This window comes from Aulonocara sp. 'chitande type north' Nkhata Bay, linkage group LG5 (assembly GCF_057382095.1).
Source record: "Aulonocara sp. 'chitande type north' Nkhata Bay isolate Kocher_YH1m ecotype deep benthic linkage group LG5, A_spYH_male_GT1.1, whole genome shotgun sequence".
Lineage (NCBI taxonomy): Eukaryota > Metazoa > Chordata > Actinopteri > Cichliformes > Cichlidae > Aulonocara > Aulonocara sp. 'chitande type north' Nkhata Bay.
In genome coordinates, this window is record NC_141348.1 from 32,455,416 (window position 1) to 32,475,574 (window position 20,159).

At 37.3% G+C, this 20,159-nt stretch overlaps 1 protein-coding gene across 2 annotated transcripts; it reads left to right on the forward strand.

Moving 5' to 3' along the window:
- The first annotated feature begins 1,569 nt into the window (after positions 1–1,569).
- Positions 1,570–14,917, forward strand: LOC147331038 (gamma-glutamyl hydrolase). 2 transcript variants are annotated; one of them, XM_086293047.1, is made up of 10 exons: positions 1,570–1,776; positions 1,913–2,062; positions 3,282–3,396; positions 7,099–7,149; positions 8,030–8,114; positions 8,276–8,414; positions 8,582–8,688; positions 10,144–10,234; positions 10,718–10,855; positions 12,801–14,917. In XM_086293047.1, exons 2-10 carry the CDS (start codon positions 1,948–1,950, stop codon positions 12,920–12,922), a joined length of 963 nt encoding a protein of 320 aa, XP_086149173.1. In that variant the 5' UTR covers positions 1,570–1,776; positions 1,913–1,947; the 3' UTR covers positions 12,923–14,917. The 2 variants fall into 2 exon arrangements, with proteins under 2 accessions (XP_086149173.1, XP_086149172.1); XM_086293046.1 differs by having other exon boundaries at positions 1,571–1,776; positions 1,878–2,062.
- Positions 14,918–20,159: the final 5,242 nt, after the last annotated feature.

Consider the following 20,159-nt stretch of genomic DNA (forward strand, 5'->3'; position numbering starts at 1 on the left):
CAGTCCTTAGCTCAGATGTTTGGGTCAAATCATTCTGTTTTCTTCTCCAGCCAGGAGCTTGACGCTTGGTTAGGGCTGCCATTTGGAGGTTTTTTTTTTCATTTTCATTTTCTCCTTTTCCTTCTGCTAGACTTTGAGGTTGATCTTAACATGAACAACATCATGCCTGACCTCCTCTAGTTGGCCTCTTTCCAAGAAATACAACTAATCTCTGAGGCCATCTCCCCTCAGAGATTATGAAAAAACTGTTTCTCACGTGGGTTTCTGAGGTAGTAATCTCATTGCTCAGGTCTACAGGGCGGTCAGTCGTAACGTCTGTAGTGAACACTGAACTCAGTTGAATATAACATTTTTGAAGAGACTCATCATCCTTTTTTTTTTTTTGCATGGAGTCAATTGGAGCCCTCCACTTCAACCATATGAGGGACAGCTGAAGGGTCTCCACATCGCTGTTGGGTGTGCTGGGCTATGGTACAAAAGGCGAAGGAAGGTCAGGGAGGTTTCTGATAAATCAGCTTGTTGATGTAAAACTCCCTGTGGTCAATTATCAGTCAGTAGAAGGATCTACCGGTGTGGCTCCGTGCCATCTCTGTTGGTAGTGGTGGAAGTCAAGCAGGTGTAGCCACTGGAAGGGCTTTGACACACTGAGGCTCTAAGGATAAAAACAAGAATTGTTGTGAGTGGATTTATCTGTTTTATCATTTTCCTTTTATAATTATTATTATTTATTATTATTTAATTATTATTATTTTTTCACCTCGTCAGGCCAGGACTCCACAGTATATTTAAACCTACAGGCCAGTGGACACTCTTTCAAGGATGAGGATGTACACATTCTGGACAGGGAGGAACGCTAGTTTGAGCGAGGAGTAGAGGAGGCCATTTAAGTCAAAAGGGAAAGACCATCTTTGAATCGAGGAGGGGGCCTAAGGGTACATCTTTCGCCATCTTACAATGCTGTGATTGCAGCCATTCCCCAACTCTCTGTGAATAGTACTCATGGCCATTGATCAGTGGGCTTTGATCAATGAACTTTGATCAGTGGTTGTTAATCAATGGTCATGCGAATTTGCATATTAATGATCAAGGAACTGATCTCCCGGGCCATTGTTCCTTCAGTGGGCTGGTTTCAGTTATTATGCAAATGTACTGTTTATAAGATTGGGGAAACCTACAGTCAGCTGAGACTGAAGAAGTCGCTTGGATGAGTGACGAAACGTTTCTCCCACTGAAAACGCTGCATCCAGATGAACAGAATCAAACTTTGGGGATATTATTATTATTATCATTCTTATCATTATTATTATTATTATTATAACTCTTATTATTTCTCCCAAACGTTTTCCTCTGCCTTTTTTCTGGAATTGCATTGTGGGTCACACTTCCACATGCTTTCGGGCGACTTTGCATTTAATTATAATCATCTCTGTTATTCTGCAATCTATTTTGTCTTAGCTGACTCATACATGCTCAGTGTTTCTCTTTGTTAAAACCCAAACGCCCAGTATTTAGCTGTACCTGTGTAGAGGAGGAGTCTGACGATGCCGTCTGATCGCGCTATCTCTGTCTTTTTAATGGGGACGCACCAGAAAGGAGGAGGCTACTCAGGATGACGTTGCTTTTTGCAGGCGAGTGCCACACGTGACTGACTTGATAGTCGGAACACCTCAGAATACAGACCGAGGAAAGTAGGAGGACTGCGAGAGAAGCCGGACGACCTCCTGGAGCACAGCATCAGCACCCGGAGGACGGCATCATTTCTGGGATTGCTTCATTGTAATTTTGCTCATTTTAATGAACGCTTTAACCTTTTTGTCAGCTGTTTGTTATTTTAACAGGCAAAACAGCAACAAACTTTTGTAATCTTTCATTTCCAGCCTGCAATCCAGCTGACATTGATTGCCCCCTCCAGCGGTTTTGTTTTAGGAATTGTGCGCGGTGTTTTGAATGCCTCGAACAGCTGCAGCAATCTTCGCGGTGCTGACCGCCTGCCTCTGGTTCTCACCCGCTCTGTGTGCTGTAGGAAGAACCCGCCAGCAGCTCAATTACCGACCAATTATCGGTAAGATTTGGTCACATGAACGGTTGTATTTAGTAAGTACTGGTCCCCGTAGAAGTCGTTTATACACGTGGATAGTTGAAGGGTCTTATGTAATTCTCGTCTGGAACGTTCGAGAAAAGGTGTGTTACACGGATTGGGGGGTGAGTGAGGAAGGGGATGTCTTCCCTGTGGATTGGTTTACGCGCTGTTATATTGAGATATTATGTTTTTGATCATAGACTTTTGGTTGTCTTCTCAAGATGTCTGCTTTGTGTTTATTGCCATGGTCCAATATTTGGGGAAAAAAATCAGTGCAAGTCACATTTTCATTATATGTTGTTCATTCTTAAGTTTAATGGTGTTAATGCTATCAATAACGATAAGAAAATAGATTATATTTAACCTATTGCTTTTAGCCCCACTTGGGACGTATTTTTGACCTGTCCTTTAATTGAGGCTATGCTATGTATTGGATCAACAAGTTTTAATGTTGCACTTTGCCGGAGAACCTAATTTTGCTGTAATGCACCCAACCTGTTTCATTGCTAAATCCAATTCAACTGAGATTTCAATTAGAGGAAGTAGCTGGATAGACACAAGATTTTAAGTCTAACAATAACTTCAGCTTTGGCTACATTTGAAAGAATAAAATCATATCACGATTCACAGATAAATTTGAGCGATGTTCAGATAAAGAAGATAACCAACAGCTGGCGTTCACAGGGGCATTTGAATATCTGTGCCCAAAAAGAAATGAATTTGAGGTCTCAACGAACTGTTGACTGCTGCTCCCACTGCTTTCACTTCCACCCCTTAGCTTCTCTCTTTTCTTCTTTTAATTTATAGTTTAATAGTATTGTTCTGCTTACTCATTAGATTATCTCACTTCATTAGTAACTGAATTGGTTGTTTTTGATAAAGGCCATATTAATCTAATTTTACAATACTCAAAGTGTGTTCTTTTAAAAAGGATAGCCCAGAATGAAAAATCATACTATGAAAAATTTGTTACTTTGTTCACTTTCAACTATGTACACAGAAAAGAAATTAGGAAAAGTGACTCCTTGGTGGGTTGTTTTATTTTAATTTTTTAGGCATTTTTAGTATGACAGTCCTGTCTAAATCTGTCCTTTTCAGTGAACTTTTTAACTTTAACCATGGTTAAACAACATTTTCACTTTAACTGTTTGAGTTCTTTCTCGTAATATCTGCTATATCATGTGTCTTATGTTCTTGCTAGGTGTGTTGGCACAGGAAAACCTTCCATGGGACCAGTTTGCTCGTGGGTCTTCTTACATAGCTGCCTCCTATGTCAAATACCTAGAGGCTGCTGGGGCCAGGGTTGTACCTATTCGGTAAGAAAGTTAGATGAGTTTAAGGAAATTATCCTTAATAATACTTGTGTGCACCAAGACCAACCTGTGGTCATCAGGTCCCTTCATGACCTCTATGTGTTTGCTGTGTATTTCTTATATGCATTTACTCTGTCTCTTTCAGCACCCCTTGAAGCACTCATACAATTCACATATGATTTGCATACAAAACGAAAATTCATTACTCGACCAGACAACTTATTGTTTTACACAGTAGTCATTTAATTGTATATGTTTTTTAATAAGTGTTTTTTTTCTGACTAATTGTCTGTACAAAACAAATGTTTCGGGTGATTAAGAAATTGGCTCTGACTCAATTCATTGCAATAATCTCAGTACTGTTTGAGCCACATGCCACTTAGTGCACATCATATGTTTAGTACCTCATCATACTTTTCTTTTTACTGATAACGATATTGCACCTTGTTTGGATTATAACACATCATGAATGTTCATGATTTAGCTGTTAATCAAAATTGAAATGGTGGTACCTTTGGAATGCGAACGACATTATGCCAAAAGACAAGATTCCTTTAAATGGGGTGGTAGAAGTAATACAAAATATTAATTATTGTGTCTATGGTATTAGTGGCACGCGTGCTAGCAGGCTATATATATATATATATATATATATATATATATATATATATATATATATATATATATATATATATATATATATATATATATTATTATATTTTTTTTTTTTTTTTTTTTTTTTTTGGGGTGCAACGATACACGAAATTCACGGTTCGGTTCGATACTTTGGTGTCACGGTTTGATATTTGTCATTTATTAAAATTATAAATATATATTTTAACTCAAAAGTACAGTTTTTAAATTTAACCCTAACCCTTGTGCATGTTTTTTATTTTGACAGCGAATGCGCACCTGCGGACCACTTATGTGCAGCCCTGGTTATTTAGCTCGTCATATCGCAGCCACAGAAATTCTTTTGTCCATGAAACCATAAAGCTGCACTTTCTTTTTGCCTTATAGTCTGATTTGTCATAACTTCTCCGTTTTGTGTTAAGCTTTTCTTTGGCTGTCACTTCTTCACCCTGACCTGTCTTATTTGGCTCTTGGTCTTATATATAAAATATATATCTGTCTGTGAAGGTTCTCAGTCATCCAGGTCATCGTAGTCAAATATATATCCTGCTGCTTTTACACACGCACTCACATAAGCTCAGCGATTCTCTGCGATCAACCTCTCACACGTTTAAGCTTGCTGCGGGAGATTTCACTTGTCATGTTTGCATAGTAAGCTAACGATTAATAAGACGATGTCAGAGGAATTGGTGGCTCTCTCTGCCTTGAGTTTGTCTGCAGTAACTTAAAGGTATGCTCTGTTGGGCTGACAGGTGACTGACCAGGTCATTGAAGAGTATCCCAGTTTTTTTGCCTCATGATACATCTGGGTTGCTTTTGCAATATTTTGCAAAGAGAGAGAATATCTGTTTAAAGAATTGTAGTGCAGAACATGGCCAAACTTTTTTTTTTTTTTTTTTAAATGTTTTCTCACCTGGCCTTTCCGTTCTTCGGTGTAACCAGTGGTTTGCACCATGTTTTAAACACTCTGTACTTACTTTTATGAAAGCATCTCTTGGTTGTAGACTACATACCAATCAGACATAATATTATGACCACTAACATAAGTAAATAAGATTGATTATCTCTTCATTATGGCACCTGCTAGGGCAGTGATTCCCGAAGTGGGGGGCATGGTATGGATAAAAAAAAATGAAAAAAGAATGCTTGGACACTGCTAGTGTAATGCACAGGTTTTTGACAGGGTTCCCACACAAACACAAAGCAGAAGATGAAGCACCGCCAAATATGCTTCCAAACCAACTTCCTTTCAAGCCAAAGACTAGAAAATATGATGAAGCATATCTTGCCTTTGGCTTCAGCTGCACAACGGTGGTGCCAAGGTAGGTATCCGTGTTTCACGGACAAACAGTATCCCACATTCATGATTCTTAGTTCACAAACACTTGTTGTAATGATTAACTACTCCTGAAATATTGGAGATGTTAGCTCTTTATACAGTAAAGTTACAGTGGGATACAAATAATGTCAGGCTGATCCTGCCACAAATTGTTCCCCGTGTATAAATCACGGACAAACAGTATCCCACAGTTGTTTGTTTTTAAACTCATTTTGCACAGACAGGCACGTTGAATATTCTTACACAGTTAAAAAAAGAAAAATAACTACATGTAAAATAATTACACCATAAAGATGGTTTTGTTTTCTGTTATTTAAGGCTGCGTCCACCCGTACATGGGTATTTTTGAAAAAGAGAGATTTTCCATTTTCGTTAAAAAAATTAAATAAAAACCCGTCCACACGTGCAGTTTCAAAAAATTGCGTGTGTATATGTAAGCCTGTAAAAACTACAGATAGTAACAGCAACAGTATTTTTGTCTTTATCTGCCATTGTAGAAATGCATCTCACATAAATAATAATGTGGCGCACAGCATGTCGTCAAAAAAGGCGCACACATTTGACGTTGCGTGACTAAGTCTCCGTTTTCCTCGTCCACAGATAAATGCAAAAAGTGACTTTTTGAAAACTCCACCCTGGCAGGAGTTTTTAAGAATCTCAGTTTTCAGTGATCCAAAATACCGCTTACGTGTCAACGAAAGGCCCAAAAGCATATTAAACAAGCTGGCCGAGGCAGTGTGATGCTTTGGGTGATATTCTGCTGGGAAATCTTGGGTCCATGTGGATGCTACTTGGGAACATACCAACTACCTAAGCATTGTTAACATTGCATTGTTTAAGTTATTTACTGTACAGCCCTTTGGTCCTGTGCTAAGTATTTTAAAGTGCTTTATAAATAAATTTGGATTGTTACAGACCATGTAGACCCTTTGATGGAAACTGTATTCCCTGATAGCTATTAACTTTTTCACCAAGATAATGCGCACTGTCACGAAACAAAAATGGTTCAGGAATGGTTTGAGGAGCACAACAATGACTTTGAGATACTGACCGGGTCTTCAAATTCCCCACATCTAAATTCAATAAAGCAGCTGTGGGACAAACTAGACAAACAAATCCAATCCAGGGAGCCCCAGCCTCCAACTTACAGGACTTAACAGGACTTGTTACTAACATCTTGGTGCCAGATATAGCACACCTTCAGGAGTTGAGTCCATGCTTCGTTGAGTCTAGGCTCTTTTGACAGCAAAAGGGGGGGGGCAACACAATTACACAGTTGGTCTTAATGTTATGCCTGATCAGGATATATAAATATAGCTATAATTCCTAGGCATTTAAGCCAAAAAGTCTGTGTTGTGTTTTTATCTTGAGTATTTAATTTAAAATCTATCATCATGGTATGTACAGGCAAAATTCTAGAAAACAAAATGTGTAATTCTTCAAATGTTTATGGAGTGAATTGGGATTGGAGATTCTTCTCTAACGTTTCTTTATTTTTCAGGTTTGCTTTGTGTGTGTGTGTGTGTGTGTGTGTGTGTGTGTGTGTGTGTGTGTGGGTTTTTTTTTTTTTTTTTTTTTTTTTTTAAATCTATAATTTTAAACCTGACAAAATGACTTGTCTCATAAGAGTAGTGTTCCTCAAATGTGATTAATAACTAATTTGATTTTCCTTCATAGGCAAGGATTTTACTTCTTACATTTGCTTGTTTTCTTTTTTTTTCTTTTTTTAACAGAATCAATCGCACAGAAGAAGAGTACGCCAAGATATTTAACTCAATAAACGGGTAAGTTGACCGTTGTCTTTCATACTGAACGCATTTTGTTGTAGTTCGAATAAGGTGTAATCTTAGGTCTTAAACAGATATTGTCTTTATTTACACTTAATTTGTACTGCAAGCTTTCTTTATGTTATATTGCAGCAACATAGGTTATTGGATTGGCTCATAAGCTTCAGAGGGTGGTCAAGGCTTAGGTTGTAGATTGGTTGATTACCTTGTAACCAAGGTTCTGAGTGGAGAGAATATCTTTCTGACTCCAGGCCGCTTAGAAAGATATTACACTCAAGGTTAACCAAAGACGCTACAGGCACATAGTGCTTTAATCGCTACAATGTCAATTCATGTTATTAGACCACCACATGTGCTGTGCCTTAACAAGTACACACACATCAGCTGCGCTGTGGGGATCTTTCCCTTGTTACACACATCATATGTAGGTTAGAGAGTCTAAGCATGATAGAGAACAGGTTGTTGGCAAACCTGACAGTCACTGAACCTCAAGTTAGTTTTCATGATAATGACTCGTTTTCTATTGGCATGTGATTTGGTGAATGAAAAGTATATTCTAATGAAATAGACAGAAATATGAAGCTTAGCTGTATGTTCAAAAGGCATGATTTAACTGCACACCATACATTTTTTCTCACTGCTGCACATCAGTTGCATCCATCCAGTTTCGTTAGAAGTTATTCAGACCTTTGTTCTAGTATCTATAATGTCTGGCTTTAACATTTCTATATGCTTACTGGTTGTAATTTTAACACATGAGATATTAAGAGTTACACTTGAAGGCATTGTACTTATTGCTTTTACACAAATTTGAAAAGGTAGACACAATTCCATTGAAGCACCTCCTAGCTTATTTGTCTAAATTGTGGCTCCTCAGGTTGTTGTTGCCAGGTGGAGATGTAGATCTTCAGACGTCACAGTTCAGTCGAGCTGCCAAGATCTTTTACAACTTGGCTCTGAAGGTATGGGTTTTGATTTGTTTAACTGTCTATCAGGACTGACGACCCTGAGATTTTTTTATATATCTAAATCTTTAGAGCTATCTAAAGATTTAGGCTTAAAAATAATGGCCATTGCCTTCATGTATTGGTACCTTGTCTTTATTCACTCCTTGGTCCTGCAGGGCAATGATGCTGGGGACTACTTCCCTATTTGGGGAACCTGCCAGGGCTTCCAGCAGCTCACTGTCCTGACTGCCAACAAAAACCTCCTCACGCTTACTGATACTAAGGCTGTGGCTCTACCTCTGACACTCACATCAGGTTTTTCTGTTACTTTCTGTTATTCCATTTGGTTATTTTGTCAGGTTAGATACAAGTTGGCTTACATTCTTTCAGAGTCATTCAAATTAGCATATTTTTATATATTTATTCCATGAAAATATACTCCTTGTCATTCTCTGTGACACAAATCTGTATCCATCCGCTAGTGGCCCCATCTAGCCGATTATTCCGGAATTTTCCCAAAGATTTGCTGCGGTCTTTGGCTAGTGAAAACATCACTGCAAACTTCCACAGTTGGAGTCTGTCCATGCAGGTAATTTCTGCTTCTTCTTTTTTTTCTTTTCTTCCTGTCATAGGTGAAGTTTTTGTTTTATTTATTTTTTCTGAAACTTTTAAAATGTTTATTATATACCAATCTGTTAATGGAAGTAGAACAGGTTGCAAGGGATCTGTTTTTTTTCCTTGTTTTTTTTTGTTTTTGTTTTTTTGTTTTTTTTGGGGGGGTTTTCTTTTAAAATACAGTCTCATAAGTACCATCGTACTTAAACCAAGAAACACCTGAAACACCTTTGAAAACTGTCCTGAAAACTGTCCAAAATTACCCAGGGAAATTGGATATTACTACAAATTTCTGGTGAAGTACTTATGGGTGGAAAGTAAACATAAGCATAAACTATGTTTAGTTTTCTACTTTAGCATACTAACATGACAGTGCACCTCAGCAACAAAGGAGCTGAAATGTAAGCTTTTCTTCCATGAATGTGTGCCGTTAAGAAAATTATCATCTTCCACATTGTACATATAATTTATATAAATGGAGATTGAACATGTGCTCTAATTGCGCTTCTTTTGACCAAATAAATTATTGGCTTGTATCTCAAATTTTGGTGTTGTTAGAAATAAATTGCAAACACGCACATGAAAGGTCTGCAGAAGGTCCAGAATGAGGCTCCACATTTGTCTTTCAACAAGTCTAAAAGTGGACAGATATTGTTGCTCCTGTCAGCCACCACACGGACAAGTTCTTGTTTACAGATGATTTATTCAGCGTTCAGTGACAGGATCACTCAGCGTCGTCATCATCGTGAGAACTAACCAAACAAAAGCAATTCAGCAACATCACCGTTTCTTAAACATAAAAGATAATACTACTTAGATTTTAACACACATTAAGTGAAATTAAATAACTTAACTGTATTATTGTAAACATGTTGCATGATGGTTATCACAGTAAACCCAAACAAAATAAAGGTGTAGAAACAAATGCCTGTATATGGCAGTTTCATCGAAACTCAAATTAACAAAGTCACCCTAAACACACCTCATTGCCTGCTGTAGCCAAACGGGAGAAAGTAAATGGTTACTGTATACAGTAAAATATTCAAACAGTAGATTGTGAATGATAAAATATTAAAAAAAACATTATTTTATTATGAAATGCATCTATTAATATATAATTGGTGTTTTTGAACCACTTAGGGTGGCTGTACCTCAGGTGGTAGAGCAGGTCACCTACTAACCTCCACGTCTGCTCCAGTTTGCGTGCCACATATCCTTGGGCAAGATACTAACTCCAAGTTGCTCTCTGATGCATTCACTTAAGTATGAATGCATGTGAATGTTAGATGGAAAGCACTTGCGTAGAAAGGATATTTAAAAAAAAATGGTTGTGTGAATGAGGCAAGTTGTATACAGCGCTTTGAGTGCTCAGAGTAGAAAAGCACTATATAAGAACCAATCCATTTATCATTTACCATTCCATTTACAGAATTACAGTCGAAATGCCAAACTCAGGAGGTTTTACAAGATCCTGTCCACTAACAGTGATGGAAAGAAAGAATTCATCTCTACTATGGAAGGTAACATGTATTAACTACCCTGTAGTTTCCATGCCATTCATTACATAATGGATTCTATTCTGCTGTCTTAAACACACAAAAAAAATTATCTGAATTTGAGGTCAGCATGAAATTTGGCATAACTATCCACCAGATGGCAGCACCACTGTACAACTCGAAACCTTGGATCAGTCCAACAGGAAAACTCTCTGATGACAGTCACTCATATTTTTCTTGTTTTAAATATAATTGATCACTCCATGATTCAGTGGTTTCCAAAGTGGGGGGGCGCAGAGCTGTGGGGTGGGCAGATATTCTTGTAAAACAGGGGGGCCTAGCTAGCAAAAAAAGCTGGGGAACCACTGCCGTAACTTGTTTTTAGGGAAACAACATTGGAATTAAATTTGCTGTGACATATTTTGTGTTGATGAACCTATTTTTTAAAAGTTTGTGCTGATGACAATGATTTGAAATAACAATATTAATAATGTCTCTTGTTTTCAGCCAACCATTACCCATTTTATGCTGTGCAATGGCATCCAGAGAAAAGTCCTTTTGAGTGGGTAGATAAGCCAGGAATGATTCATTCTGTTTCCGCTGTAAGGGCCAGCTTCTACACTGCCAGCTTCTTTGTTTCTGAAGGTAACACAAAGTCTGTCCAATCCAAGTCCAGCCTGTAGATATTAGGACAATCACGTATTTTGTTTTTAATAATTTGGCCTCTACACATCACTATAGTAGACTTGAAAATGAAATAATCAGGATTTGATTCAATTCAATTTTATTTAAAGTATACAGCACAAAATCACAACTAGAGTTTACTCAAGGAACTTGCTGTAATATTGTAAGGTAAAGACAATAATGGAGAGAAACCTAACAATCAGACAACCCCCCCTATGAGCAAGCACTTTGGCAACAGCGGGAAGGAAAAACTCCCCTTTTAACAGGAAGAAACCACTGGCAGAACTAGGCTCAGTCATCTGCCACACCGTTGGGGGGTGAGTGGAGGGAGACGAGACAAAAAAACATGCTTTGGAAGAAAGCCAGAGAATAATAATAATAACTAATAATTAAATGCAGAGTGGTGTATAAACACATGGTGAATGAAAAAGGGGTGAGAGAAGGAGAAATGCTCTGTGCATCAAGCCTAGGTCTTATTGCAGCACAACTAAGGGTAGCTTCAGGGTCACCTCATCCAGCACTAACTATAAGCGTTGTCAAAAAAGAAAGTTTTAACCCTAATCTTAAAAGTAGAGAGGGTGTCTATCTCCCAAATTCAAGCTGGGAGCTGGTTGAGACAGAAGAGGGGCCTGAAAGCTGAAGGCTGTACCTCCCATTCTGCTTTTAATTATCCTAGGAACCATAAGTAAGCCTGCAGACTGAGAGGGAAGTGCTTTACTGGGGGGATATTGTACTATAAGGTCTTTAAGATAAGATGGGGCATGATTATACAAGACCTTGTATGTGAGAAGAAGGATTTTAACAGGGAGCCAGCAAAGAGAAGCCAATCTAAGAGAAATATGTTCTCTTGCCAATCCCTGTCAGTACTCTCGCTGCAGCATTTTGATTAACTGAAGGCTTTTCAGGGAGTTTTCATGACATCCTGATAATAAAGAATTACAGTAGTCCAGCTTGAAAGTAGCAAATGCATGAACAAGTTTTTCTCTGCGATAGGATGTTTCTAATTTTAGAGATATTGCGCAAATGGAAGAAAGCAGTCCCACATATTTCTTAATGTTTGCATTGAAGGATGTATCCTGTTTAAAAATGACTCCAAAATTCCTCACAGTGTTACTGGAGGCCAAGGTAATCCCACGATAACACTGAAGCACAGACATTTGGCTTTAATTTGAGAGGATCCCCAAACATGTTTACGATTTACAGCCACTTTTATGCACTGCTGCAAAAATTAAAGAAACTTTGAAAACATGTCAGATCTCAATAGGGGAAAAATGTTTAATAGCTATACTGATATGGCGTGTGTTAGGAATTAAAGGATGTTACATTGTTTGATGGAAATTAAAATTATCAACTTATAAACGGGTGAATTCTCACACAGAAAAAAGTGAAAAATGATGCGGCATGCTAGTCCGAAATTTCATTGCAGCAAATCAAAAATGGTAGTCGGTAGTTTGATGCAATACTGATTTTAAAAAGTGTCCTTTGTTTTGTTTTTTTGAGCAGTATATTTTGTTTTATACCTCTCAAAATTAAAACTTTAATCATTTGATTTTCTAGATCCCATCACTGAAATTGCATTTGATCATATTGTGTGTTTAAAAATATATTTTTTTAATATAAAAAAAAAGTACATTCAACAAACACTGTTATTGCCTAGAAACAGTAGTTCTGATGCAGAGCAAAACACTGACATTTTTAACTTGGTGATTAAATTTGAGATGTTTGTTGTGGTAAGACATTTTGGAATTTGTGAATTAATGCAGCAAATGGTTCATTTATGTTTAAGTCATTGCTGATGCATAACAGTCATTCAGCACTTTTTATAAAGAGAGTAGCCTTTTTGCTGTATTATTAAACTACTCCACTACTTTGTGTTGTCTTTTCTTTCCTCCTTTTTCTCCTCCAGCCATGAAAAACCACCATCATTACCCCAGTCCTGATGAGGAGGACAAAGCTCTCATTTACAACTTTCCTCCTGTTTACAGAGGCTTTGATGCTGTTTTTGTGCAGAATTATTACTTTGATTGATGATCAGTGCTGAAGATGAACCATACCTGGTCACAGCCTAGTCCAAGTTAGTCAAATCTTGGTTAATTTTCTGCTTTAAACTTGATAGAGTTTCAACATACAGTGGCCTAAGAAATCAAGTCACAGATAAAATGCAGAAATGAAACTGTGATTGAAATGTAGTGATAGATGATAGCTGAAAATATGTCAGAATGCAAATAAAGTCCCAAGTAATTAATTTGGGAGAAAAAATAAAAAGGAAATGCTCAACAAGTGTATTTTTTTTTTCTCCTGCAGTATTTTCAAGACATGTTTTTAGCACTGGTTTTAATCCAAATAAACCTTGCAATTTTGGGGGGGAGGGGTGAGTTACTAGTCTGATCATTTTTATTCCAGAATGTGTTTAAGCCACCTGCAGGATCCTTAACGTATGCTGCTAACTTTTTTTTGGTTTGATTTTAATTTATTTATTACTTTCACTTTATTTTTTGACAGCATTGCTTTGGGGTTAGGATCTATTAAGACACCATTTTTGGTATATGGGTAATTGTCTTATCTGATTCGTTTGCATAAACCAAGCCTGGGACCAGTAAATTCCTAACTTCCAATGTATTTTTCTTTCTTCCCAATGTATTTATTTGAGCTTACAGCACTTAAAAATGAGTAGATACCTTAACAGAGCAAGAAGATATTATTTAAGTATATATTTTATAACCAAAGACTAAAAAGATGAAATGGGCATGATCAATAAACACTGACTCACCAATTTTTCACGTTGATGTTTATTATTAGCACAGTATTATTGACAGTTATGAACAAACTGTTGTTACAATAATACAATAATTTACAGCAACCCATCCTCTAACATCAGTGTGTAGTTCATATTTTTATTCATGTCATCCAGCATATGTCATCAAAATTATATTTTAACTACCATCTCATTTTGAAGTACAGTGGTCCCTCGTTTATCGCGGGAGATATGTTCTAAAAATAACCTGTGATAGGTGAAATCCGTGAAGTAGCCAACTTTATTTTTTACAATTATTATAGATGTTTTAAGTCTGTAAAACCCCTCACAGCACACTTCATACACTTTTCTCAGACAGGCATGAACATTTATACACTTTTCTCTCGTTTAAACTCTCTCAAAATTCAAACCTTCGTAGAAAAATGAGTCCAGTATTATATAATGAAACCTAAGGCACCCGTGATTGACTTTGACGGTACCAAACGTTTGGTCAGCATTGTTGTGTTTGTTGGGGAGAAAACTTACAAACATACTGTACAGCACTTCAGAGTCACACTCTAAGCGATCGACAATTTGTGTAAATTTGACAAGCTGAATGCATAGTGCATATAATTTATATAACACGGCACAAGATTGATTGTGTTCTGCGTCCTGGCTGTAGACCATTGTCAATGTGCTGTTAAAAAAATAAAATAAATCAGCAAACCACGTTATAGCGAGGGACCACTGTATTCAGTTTTTTTTAAGAGCGTCTTTATTCTTAAAAAGAAGTATCAGTATCTGTTGTAAGTTCATCTCACCTTGATTGTATTGTTTTGGACATAGGTGTGCATCCAAGTGTTTTATTTTTTTACTAAGAAATGGTATATTTTGTAAAACATTGACTGAGAATGATGCTTCTCTGATGATTTGCAGGTTGTTTTTGTCAGGTTTAATATTTCTATTGACATTAACTGGTGTTAAATTATGCTAGTAGGACTATACAATCAAAGTATAATCAAACAGATGGTACATGAATTTTGGATTTTAAAATTGCTGAACTCTTAAAAGTTATAGTATGATTTCATAACTTTCCCATCAGCAAATTTCCTAAAACTAGTACATGAAATTAAAAAGGCTCATTCTTGTCCAAATTTTGTTTACTATTTAGCTAGTCATCTTAATTTTTTTTGATACATGTATTGAATGTACGATTGGTGGAGGTTGCTGTCTTGTTTGTATGTTGTACCATGTGTCAGATGATTAGACAATAAAGGGAGTTAAATAAACTTCAGTCTATCCAAGAGTCATTGTTTTGTCATGAAATAAAGGGGTGAGAAACAATGTTTAAAACCAGTACTGTAAAGTGATTTTTTTCCCAGTGTTAAAAAGAAATGACTGAAAGATTAATTGGCTCTGTTTTGAGTTTTGTTAAAAAAAGAATGACTTCATATAGGGCAGGGCTGCCCTATATGCCCTGCTACTATCCTGCAGCTTTTAGATGCATCCCTACTCCAACACAGCTGAATCAAATGGTTTGATTACCTCTTCAGCATGCCATCGTGTTTGGCAAAGGCCTGATAACAAGCCATTCATTTGATTCGGGTGTGTGGGAACAAGGATGCATCTAAAAGCTGCAGGACGGTAGCTCTCGAGGACCGGGATTGGGCACCCCTGATATAGGGAAAATATATATATATCACATATGCAGGACACCTTAAAGTAGTTTTTTAATTAAGCAGCAAGGCAGAACAAAGTCGGGGCTGCATCAAGACACGAGGACTAAACCCCAATTCAACCAGACCCAGAACTGATCCGGAATTAAAACAGGACTATAACAGTTCAAAATCAGGACTACTGAGGACTTAACCAAGACAGAACCAGAATCAGAACTAGATGATAGTAGCACTAAAAATCATCATAGACCTGCACTACACTTGTTTTTTAATTCTGTCAAAGTACAATATTTAGATTGAGAAAAGTTTATATAATTATTTAGCCTTGTTGTGCAAACAAGCCTGCATAACTTAATAAATGTAGAATTTGAAAAATAGCAAACCTAAAAAGAAACACTAGGTATGAGATACATGAGTACCTATGATACGGTGATACTTTTGGCAAACGACCATTTGACTAACATGTGTGTCTCACCTGCTCTTGTTCCATCTCTGTTCTTTCCTCATTCTGCATCTCCCTCTCTGCTCCTCTCTCTCCCTCTTTGTGCTGACAATCATCAAATATACAGTTGAAACCAGATATTTACAAACTCTTCAGATAAAAACACTTTTTTAATTGTAACATCAAATCAGACTAAATGTTTATTTTTTTTAGATTGATAAATATAAAAAACATATTTGTTAACTTTAAGAGTAAAGAGAGAAACTATCTGTATTTCTTAATTGCAAATGGCACCAAATTGTATTCAAAACTGAGCCACACTTATGGAGCTCCACAGTTCTTTTTCTGGTGTTTTGGTTGACATCTCTTGATTTTCCCATTTCAAAGAAACAGGCTCTGTGTTTTGCCTTATATGCATCCACAGGTGTGCCACCAATTTACTCACATGGACTCTACTAACCTATTAGAAGCTTTTTCATTTCAGAATGGAATCGTCTGGAGTTTTCTTATTAATTAACAATAAACTTAGTGTACATGTACTCCTAAATTTGATCAAAGTGATAAAAAATAGACAGCTCTGTCTCTCTTTATTCTGACATTTAACTAATTCAAAAGATATTTCAATATTTATCTAAAACAAAAGTTTACTCTAAATTGATGTTGTACAGTAAAAATATTTTATGTTTTCTCCCTAAAGTGTATGTAAATATCTGGTCACAAATGTGAATATCCTGCTGTGTACTGAAATCCCTCTTGTTTTGCATAGAAATATACTGAACAACATACAAAGCATAATATATAAAATAACATTTACCTGAGTTTTTTCTTTGAAAGAAGCCTCTAATGTCCATTCTTATATTTCAGTACATAACTGAAACCGATTTAGTCGGGGAGGGTAAGAACTGAAAATATGAAATAAACACACGTAAGCTAAGACTCTCTAAAAAAATAGCATTTGTTCGGCTTTTCATTTCGCCATTTGTTGATTCACTTGAAGAGCAAGTAACGTAATATTGGTCAAGTGATCAGTTTGATATCAATCTTTCGTGATGCACCGTCATATTTACATTATTTGTACGGTACGAATGATTTGCTTTGGTACCTGGTCAAACTTAAGCTCTCCTTAGTATGGCTGGCTCAGTGTTGCCAACTCCTCAGTAAGGAAAATCGCTATTGGTTGTCCTAAAAGTCGCTAGAAGTCGCTAAATGACATCATCGCCTAATTTGCATAATTGGTCATGCTAATCTAATTGTAACCTATGTTGTTGGAGAGAGAAATAACATCGTGGAAGAGACATAAAGTGAGTAAAAAACGTCCTAAATGCATTTAGAGTTTATTTAGAACTACAAATTAAATTTCTTTTAGCAATTATTGTTTTTTTAATGTCACAATTCCAACCCTGCTCCTTTACCCGGGATTGGACCGGCAAAAGTGACCCAAAATAGGCACTCTGGTGGAGTTACTTTGTGTGCGTGTGTTTATAAGTAGTTTTAAACCTTGTGATCCACAAAACAGCATAAGAGTAAAAGAAGAACTGACTGCGTTACAGCACCCGCTGCTTGTTGAGAGTAAAAGCCATACGCTCTTTCACGTCTTTTTTTCTGAAAACTCGCTAAATATAGCGACAAAGTCGCTAAGTTGGCAACACTGGGCTGGCTCCGTTTCTCCAACAGCGCACTCACAGGCAGCAGCTGCCCCGCCCTCTCGCTCAGTCGCTTAGTGCCTGAGCTCGGATCATACCAATATCAGGGGGGATTCACGCACAGTCGTAAATTCCGACAGTGTACACTATGTGCTTCGAATATGTGTGTACTTTGTGTTTTAAACAGTTGTCAGCCAGACATCTAACTATGAAAAAATTACACTCCAAAAGACCCCGGGCTTCTGACAAAACAACCCGGGCTTAAGCCCAGTAAGCCACCCCCACGCTCTGCCCCTGGTTGTGCGCACACCAAAATTGGACCTTATGTTTCAAATTTCACAGTTCAAACCCAGACTTATTAGACCAGGTAATGATTTCTAATCTTACTCCAGTTTTGGATGAACCAGTTCAAATTGTTTCTGTTCTTTGCTGACAGGAGTGGAAACTGATCAAAGGAGCTTGCAAAGAAAAGCGTCTGGACTTCTTTAAGTTGCTTGAAGACGTTTCACCTCTCATCCGAGAAGCTTCTTCAGTTCTAAGGTCAAATGGTGGAGAGTCCCAGATATAAACCTAGTGGGAGTGACCCCCCACAGAGGGACAAAAGGACCCCCTGATGATCCTCTAATCGCCTGAGCCAAGGTGGGAAACTGGGCGTGAAACGTCTTCAAGCAACTTAAAGAAGTCCAGACGCTTTTCTTTGCAAGCTCCTTTGACTACGATGACCTGGATGACTGAGAACCTTCACAGACAGAGTGGAAACTGATGTATTCCTCTGCTCCTGTAGCCCACCCACTTCAATGTACTTTTTCATGTTTGTGGGGCAGTATTTCCTCACTGGATCAAGATATTCACATTGTGTTGTTGCAGAGAATCCACCTGGCTACTGTCCCACTCAATGAACACGTTTCCTAAATATCATGTTTGCTGAAGATATTATGTCTTTATTTTAATCGAAAACCATTCATAAATCCTGTTGGCAACAGCCAGTTTAAACAAAAATATTATAATTTGATTTAAAACACTTTATGTGGTGCTTAATTTAAAGGCTGTTCGTTGTTAATCTAAAAACAAATTCCTAGCATTTCTGTTGATATAATTCTATTCAGTGTTTTGAATTTGTTGATGGACTATTGCAGTGTTTATGGTGCGTATCATCTGTCTCTGGTGCATTGCAGACAACATCATTTATTGGATATTGTATGTGTGTAAATATACCTCTTACTGTAGAAATGAGTAATGCATCTTATTATTTTTATAATGTAATATAATCCAAGTAATATAATGTTCAAGAAAAGGTGCAATGGGTTCAAGGTGGGGACAGAATTACATCAGGGATCTAATGTATAGTGGTCTCTTATGTATATTTCCCTCATATAAAAACACAATTTCATTGTTAAAGCATTGCACAGTTTTGCACATTATTAAGGTTGCCTGATGAAGTCATGGTATCGGTTTGAGGCATACTAAGTTTCTAAATGCATGGCGCATCTCCACCTAAAGGATAAAGGTCATTCTTTCGATGATGCCAACCTTCCCATTTTGAACCGAAGAGACTGATTGTTTGAAAAAGGAGTAAACGAGACCATCTATGCCCACTGTGAACAACCAACTTTGAACAGAGGGCATGGCCTACGACAACAACTGTCTGCCACGTGCAATCCAGACCCCTTCCCAGCTGCCTCAACCTCCTCTCACGTCTTGTATCAGGTGACCTCAATAATTTGTCAATCACTAGCCAGTGAGCATCCCTCAATTATTCTCCCTTTTGACTCTAATGTTCCTCTTGTCCTCCTGTACCAACCTACTGTTTTCTATCCATTTGTCTTCCTTGGTTTTCTCTCTGTCAGTGTGAGTGGATTAACTCTGCTTGCCTGTTTCACATGTGGATTTCCTGAAGGAGGCCCCGCCCTCCTGACTTACACACTTGGAAGCTGTTAGCAGTTAACTCATCTATGTGCAATTGGCATTTCCTGTCTGCTGTTTAACACTGAAGAAATATCTCATATAATGCCAGACAACTGAACTGTGATAGTGTGGTTAGCCTTGTCTTGCTCTGTGGTTTTGCCTTGTTGTTTGGATCAGTATTAGAACTTGGACCCACTTTTTCCCCCTCTGCACAGATGCTTCTAGTCTAGTAGAGAAAAAGATCTGTAGATTTCCCATCCTGCCCCTCATTCCCAAACACTCCACACCCGTTTAATCAACATGTTTTCCTTCATTTCCTACAGTAAACCTGTTGAACTTTTAATGTGTGTCCAGCATTTGAGTCCAGCCTTGAGACTTTGCCTTGGCATAACATAGTTTTAAAAAAATTACAGTCATGTTATTTTCAATAAAACTTAAAATTAGTGACAGTAGATTATTATTTTTTGAAGTACAACTAAGGAGGATTTCAACATATGCAGCAGTGGACTTCAAGAAATCTCTAAGCAAGGGCAAGCCTAAATTAAATATAGATTAAATGTCAGTGGTGAATGGTGATCTTCCTAGTGCAAGTTTCCTAAGATTACAGCCAAAAATGCAACTTTAAACTCTGTCATGAAAGAAACAAACAAATAAATTATTGATATAGGTTGTGGATGTGTGCATAAAGTTTAGGTTCTTTGAATAAAATGTGTTTCTAATTAATCAAAGTTGAATTTTGTTTTCAGATGTACATGTTGTTGTTTTTTTAATATTTGCCATAGAGCTGGGCGATAGAACGATAACGATATGTATCGCGATATAACTTTTACTCGATAGAGAAATTAAGCTATCGCGATAGACCTCG

Bases quoted from the DNA above. Each gene is read 5' to 3' on its own strand.
- LOC147331038 (XM_086293047.1), top strand. From the start codon at position 1,948: ATGCCTCGAACAGCTGCAGCAATCTTCGCGGTGCTGACCGCCTGCCTC. The intron at 2,063-3,281 runs GTAAGATTTGGT...TGTTCTTGCTAG, and splicing joins CAATTACCGACCAATTATCG to GTGTGTTGGCACAGGAAAAC. The intron at 8,415-8,581 runs GTTTTTCTGTTA...TCCATCCGCTAG, and splicing joins ACCTCTGACACTCACATCAG to TGGCCCCATCTAGCCGATTA.